Genomic DNA, 6,804 nt, shown 5'->3' with positions numbered 1-6,804 from the left:
GCTTGTACTCAAGAAGTTGTCTTGAGAAGCTCGACATGGATACGAATAAAGGCGAGGTTCGACAACATCGCTAACAATTGATGCCCTTCTCGTTACAGGTCATTCGTAAGGTACACCTAATGTAAATTTACTTTTCGTAAAAATTAAATTATGAGATCATATTTGGCATGTTGTATCTTTGTATGTGTGTGGTGTATGTGTTGTAATAAATTAGATTTATTTATGTTTAGTCTTCCGCTGTGCATGTTTATGAAACGTGTTTTAGCACACACTACATCGGATATATCCCTGCACAAGCAACAAAGCTTCTTCGAGGCAAAAGGCAAATCTGATGCTACAATTGCAATGAAGAAGGTCATGTAAAAGACAACTTCTCAAAACTGAAGAATAAGACAAAAGAGAAAGATAAAGGGCCAAATAAAATCAAACACAAGAATCTCAATGCAACGTGAGTCTGAGCTGGAAGCATATGCCAGACTAGCACTGATAGTGGATCACCAGAAAGATAATGAAAGTACCTCAGAGATGAGCATTGACGAAGGGGGAGCGTTGAATAATGATACAGACTCGGTAAGTGAGGTACGTTCTCTACCTCCTAATAAGTTGCATAAATTTATCAAAATTATTTCTAGAAGTTCATGTAAACTATAAACAAATAATGAACAATTAAGAAAGGAGAATTTAGAATTAAGAGTTACCTTAGCAAAGTCATGCCTACTAGAAGATTTCGATAAATTGAAGGTTGAAAATGAAAAGTTAAAGGATCAAATAGAAAAATTGAATCATTCATCTTTAAATGTTTAATATTTTAGAAATTCTCAAAGGTTTAACTAGTATTTTAGATTTTACAAGGGACAAATTAGAAAAGTGATATGAAAATAATATTCAAAGAAAATATCTTGTTAATTCAGTAGGTAAAACTTATTTTGGGTTCCTAAATCATGAGTAGATTAAATAAATTTTTATACCTGTTTTAATTTTAATTTTAATTTACTTTAATTCTATTTACAAAATTAATTAGTTTGTTTATGTGTTATTTATATATTTTTTTTATTGAAAATTTCCCTATGTTACACAGATGAATAATCTATTAGTATAATTTTTTTAGGATTTTTCAACTATTATATAATTTTTTATGAATCTTTTATTAAAAATTATAATTTTAAAATTTTAAATTTTTTGAAGATGAATTTTGAAAAGTCTGATTTTTTGGATAATTACTGTTGTATTTTGAATATTTAAAAAAAAATCAGCTAGATTTTAGGATTTAAAATTATTTTTAAATATTTATTTTTAAAAATAATTCTCTCAATTTAAAATATTTTCTACAGTTAAACTAAAAAATTTTCTATACTTGAAATTTTTATTATGTTCTCAAATTATTATGATTATTTTTTACTAAAATTTTCAAGATTTTTTGACTAATTAAATTAATTTTTCATAAATATGATTTTTAATTTTTAGAAATTTAGATATTCATAAAATAATTCTTGAAAAAATTTCTCAAACTTGCTAACTATTTTAATCGCTCTTAGAAATTTTTTTAGATTTTTTCTATATACACCCCTATTTTTGATGTCATAAAAGGGGAAGAAATTAGGAATATTTTTAGGGGGAGTAATTAAGAAGTAAGTTTAGGGAGAGTATAGATTTTTTTTATTTTATTGCCAAATTATTGTACTTACTTTCAATAAACATTCATTTTATTGTTTGTTATTATCCTAACTTAATTTAGGTTGATGCACACCAAAAAGGAGAATATTGTAAGTACCTCAGGTGAGTTTTGATGTGATCAACGAGAGTTAAGTTAGACTCTACATTTTTATGTCTTGCGTCTATGTGTGCAAGGACTTAGGAATTATAAGAAGTCGAGCAAAAGACGTAATGGACGAGAACGATGGCACGGGAAGCGAGTTGACGAACTCGGTGCATCTGAGTGATGAGAAGTTGCGAAAGAGTACATTGATGAAGCGAGAAAGGTGCGTGCAACACTTTCAAGGAACGAGAAGCCGGAGTGGAAGACTGCTCGAAGAGAGAATGTTGGAGTTGAGTTCGGGTGAGCTCAACTTTGGATGGTTGGAGAATCACCCAAGTGATCGGAGTAGCAACTGGACAAAGTCAACTCTATGTTGACTTTGTCCAGTGCTCGAACTCTAGGCGCCCGGGCCAGGTCTAGGCGCTCGGACCAGCTTGTACCGAACATGCACCTGCCTTCAAGATGTTGTTGCGGATAACTGTTGGAGTCCATGTCAGCAACACTCTAGATGCTTAGACCGATCTAGGCGCTCGAATGAGGATTAAATTTTATCCTGAAGTCATTGAAGAGCCATTGCGAAGAAGATAGAATGCACTGCTAAGGGCTCTTGGACTCACTCCAGGCACTCGGAGATGTCACATTAGCCAATGGATATTTTTGACTAACAGGGTATAAATAGAGTCTTTGTTCTCTTCATTTTAACACAACACTTGTATACGAATTTTTTAATTATGTTTTTATTTTCTGAACTATTAATCGTTGTACAAGACTTCTCCGCCTCTGATCTTGATTGAAGAAGGAGTTAAAATAGTGTACTTCACTCGTCTTGAATTAGTAACCTCCTCAGTTGCAAACTAAGTAAATTCGGTAGCATCGTTTATTCTTTTATGTAATTTATTTCTATTTATTAACAAGTGTATCTTAGTTAAAGTCGAAAGAATGAAAAAGTATAATTTTAATTTCAGGACAATTCATCCACTTTTACTGACCACACCGCGACCAACAAACTATGCTCGTCGGGGGCAAATGGTTTGTTTGATGGAAGATCAAATGAGACATTCATGCTATGCTTCTAGGTGTAGATTGAGGAAGGAAATGAATTCAAGGCGGAAAAAATCTCTAGGGAAAAGGAAGAAAAAAGGAAAAAAAAACAAAAAATGGAAGAGAAAATAATCCATAAGGAAAAGTAGAGAAAATTTTATTTTTAAAAAAGATAAATTAGGAAGAAAAAAAAGATGGGAATAAAAAATATGCTGTCGAAATAAAAAAGAAAATAATGTCAGGGCTGTCGCGTGCAACCTGAACACGAGAACAAAAATGAGGAAGAAAGAAAAGATGGCTTTAGTCTGATTTGGAAAGGATTAAAAAAATATTTTTGAAAAAGTTTCACGAACAGAAGGTTGGGGGTGTTTGGTTGATGAATTTGAGAATGAGGGAATGGAATGATAGTAAAAGATAATTTTTGGATTGTGAGTTTGGGAATGACATTTTGGGAATGATTACTAGATTTATGGGAATCAACCAAACTCATATAACTTGATGGGTTTCATTTCCATTCCTATTCTCATTCCACTCTACTATCAAACTCATACCCATAGTCATTTATATCATTTAACTAAACACCCCTTAATTTTGTCTATTCATTACTTTTATAATAAATAAACAACAAAAATGATGAGTAATCCATTTGAAATAAGCATTGAAAAAAATTCTACGCGGAAACTTTACTCAATTTTTATTTACGCGCTCTGTAATAAAGAGGGGTTAATGAGGTTTTGGATAAGACTTGGTTGGTTGTAGGGCTGTAAATGAACCAAACGTTCATGAACAAGCTTGGTATTCGGCTTGATAAGAGCTTGTTTATGTTCGTTCAATATAGATTAGATTAATTAAACAAACAAGCTTGAACAGCTCGTTAAGCTAAACAAACAAGCTTGAACACATATGTGTTCAGCTCGTTAACGTTCGTGAACAACGTTCGTGAACAATGTTCGTGAACAACGTTCGTGAACAATGTTCGTGAACAACGTTCGTGAACAATGTTCACGAACAATACTATTAATAAAATTCTTTTCAATATGCTAAATAAACAATAAAATAAAATAAATAAATTTAAATTATCAATCTTAATAATCAATCAAACAATTAAAAGTTTCAAACAATCAAATAAGCTTGAATTGAGAGCTTGATAACATATAAACGAACCAAGCTCAAACCAAGCTCGAACCAAGCTCAAGCCAAGCTTGAATTAAGAGCTTGATAACATCTAAACGAACCAAGCTCAAACCAAGCTCAAGCCAAGCTCGAACCAAGCTCAAGCCAAGCTCGAATTGAGAGCTTGATAACATCTAAACGAACCAAGCTCAAGCCAAGCTTCAAACAAGCTCAAGCTCATAAAAAATAAACCAAGCCAAGCTTGAACACTCATTTCAAAAGTTTGGTTCATTTTAAGCTCGGCTCGGCTCGGCTCGGTTATCTTATCAAACAAGTTTGAACACCCCAAAGCTCGGCTCGGCTCGGCTTGTTTACAGCCTTAGTTGGTTGGGTTGTTCGAATTTTTTACAGCACTTAGGTGAGTGGCTCAAATGGGCTTCCTCGGTATTGAAGGTTTTTAATAATTTTGGGGGGGGGGGGTCAAAATTTAGAGGCACTATTTATGAATTTTGTTATTTCTTAAATTAAACCAAGTTGTAAAGAATTCTTAAATTAAACCAAGTTGTAAAGAAATTATTCATGGCACCTTTTTCAGTTTCTTTAATATATAAAGATCCAGTCTCAATTTTAATATATTAATAGATAATTTTTCTTTAATGGAAGGTTAACCCAAAAACTTTGGACTAATATGCCACTTGTTCCGAGTTATTTTGGTTGTAGGGTTCATCATAGGATAAATTGAATACATGATACTAATTAAAAAAATTTAAAGAAATGCTCTCCCAGATTGAGAAGGATCTCATTTCCAAAAAGTCACTATCATCATGTTTGCTCTAAAGGGAAGAACAGTTCGCCCATTGGTCACACACGCTGAGGTATATGTCATTGCTGATTCAATTTGCAGCAAAGTGTAAATTGCTCCGTTGATTAAGAATTCAAGTTGCAGTACATCTAATCCTAATTGCCCTGTTTGAACATGACATTTCCTCTTTGCTGTGCTAAGTAAACAACACTTTCCAACACTTCTCTGGGTGGCGTCCAACATTAATTTTGTCTTTTTTAGAAAAAAAAAGAGTAAAAGAACAATATTCGCTGCGATCAATGAGCTATACACAAATCTTTGTCTGAATTGCAGAAAAAACTAGATCAGACAAGCATAAGGCATGCGGTATTTAACAAGTAAAGATTTCTTTCCTCCTTTTTGTATATACGTATTCAGAAACTAAGAAATCATGGCTGACAAGGAGGGTAGTACAGTTGCGAAACCTGAAACTTTCAGAAATAGAAGTTCAGTAGGTGCTGCCCTTGAAGCTTTGAATAATGGTGACTCGAGCTCCAATTTGCAACCACGAGAGTCATTGTGATAAAAGACGAATACGCTCGCAACCACGAGAGTGATGAGTATTAGCACACGAGGTCAGGCCGTACGTAAAAATACAATCCAATGGAACCCAGCTTAATTGGGAATCAGATAGATAGGCTCGTCTTGGCTTCTTCCCCTACCAGCACTGGTCCGTCTCCCACGTGCGACGGCTGTAGCCTGGGAACGAAGTGCTCCGCGCGTACGCTTGACGGGGACTGAATACGTGCATCGCCGCCGAGTCGGTGATTCGGCGATCGTAGTCAGCGCGTCTTTCGCTGTCGGAGAGCGTGGCGTAGGCCGTCTGGACCCGCATGAACTCGTCTGCGGACGCGCCCCGGCGGCCGGTGGCCACCACATCCGGATGACACTTAAGGGCGAGCCTCCGGTACGCAGCCTTGATCTCCGGGGTGCTGGCGGTGGGGGGCACTCCGAGCACGTCGTAGAGGGAGGAGGAGAAAGGGGATGCGATGGTGGCCGTGCCGGCAGAGTAAGAGGCGCATACATCGAGGGAGCGGGTCGAGATGGGGGAGGATGGAGAGAAGCATGCGGCGGAGGAGCGGGGAGGAAGCGCGAGGCGGTGGCCGAGGAATTGGGAGGAGGCCAGCGACATGGCACAGGCTATCGCGTGGAAAAGTAGCGCGAGGGTTAGCCCCATTTTATAGAGAGCGGAAAAAGTCAAAAAAATAAAAATAAAAATGAGAGCCTGGGTCTGACGCAAGTCGAACTTTTTTCTAATATCATCATTAATAAATTAATCCATCTGTCGTATATTTACGAATTATTGTTGCCCGTGGCAATAGCGCAACAGTTTGGTCTTTTAAATAGTTAATCTAGATAAATTTTAACTGCAATATATTATATGAATTTTTGTCAAATGGGACGATAATTCTAAGAAAATTGACTATTTGAATGATTTTCTCAACATTTTTCAATTTATTCAATAATAGATGAGAAATTAAAAAATTTCTATAGTACCAGATTGATCACTTCCAAGAATAATTGATTTAAAAAAGTTGAATAGTTGGATTATTAAAAAAATTACTATAATAATTATCTATATGTTGTGGCACTAGCTATGCGGAGACATTCAAAGTCAGCATATGACCTTTTATTGTAATAATTATCTAAACTCCAAGGTCATTTAGGTGACGATTTCATCTTTTATTGTCAATAATTATTTATACTTTAGATTTTAATGTGATATTAAAAAATAGGATTGACATTTTAGAAAAAAAAAATTAAATCTCATCTATAGCATATTATACTAAGTTTAGAAAATTTGTGTATATTATATTTAAAGAGTTTAAAAATTTATGATATTAGACCGTCTATAAAAATTTTCTGATTTACTTTTATATTAATAATAAGTTTTACTATTAATAATAAGTTAGAAAATTTTCATAAAATGAATCAATCATTGTACTTTCTAATTTACTTTAATATAATCATCCACAGATCTAATCGAATCTAGATATCTTAATTATATAAAAAATTATTATTATTATTATTATCTATATATAATCCATCTAGA

At 34.3% G+C, this 6,804-nt stretch overlaps 1 protein-coding gene across 1 annotated transcript; it reads right to left on the bottom strand.

Annotated features, from left to right (window-relative positions):
• Nucleotides 1-4,984: 4,984 nt before the first annotated feature.
• On the bottom strand, nt 4,985-5,895 carry LOC121973216 (chaperone protein dnaJ 11, chloroplastic-like). The gene has a single exon (XM_042524777.1). It carries the CDS (start codon nt 5,881-5,883, stop codon nt 5,410-5,412), a length of 474 nt encoding a protein of 157 aa, XP_042380711.1. The 5' UTR covers nt 5,884-5,895; the 3' UTR covers nt 4,985-5,409.
• Nucleotides 5,896-6,804: the final 909 nt, after the last annotated feature.

The sequence above is a fragment of the Zingiber officinale genome, chromosome 4A (assembly GCF_018446385.1).
Source record: "Zingiber officinale cultivar Zhangliang chromosome 4A, Zo_v1.1, whole genome shotgun sequence".
Classification (NCBI taxonomy): Eukaryota; Viridiplantae; Streptophyta; class Magnoliopsida; order Zingiberales; family Zingiberaceae; genus Zingiber; species Zingiber officinale.
Note: the sequence above shows the minus strand (reverse complement) of the source record. Positions and strands in the feature narration are given on the sequence as shown.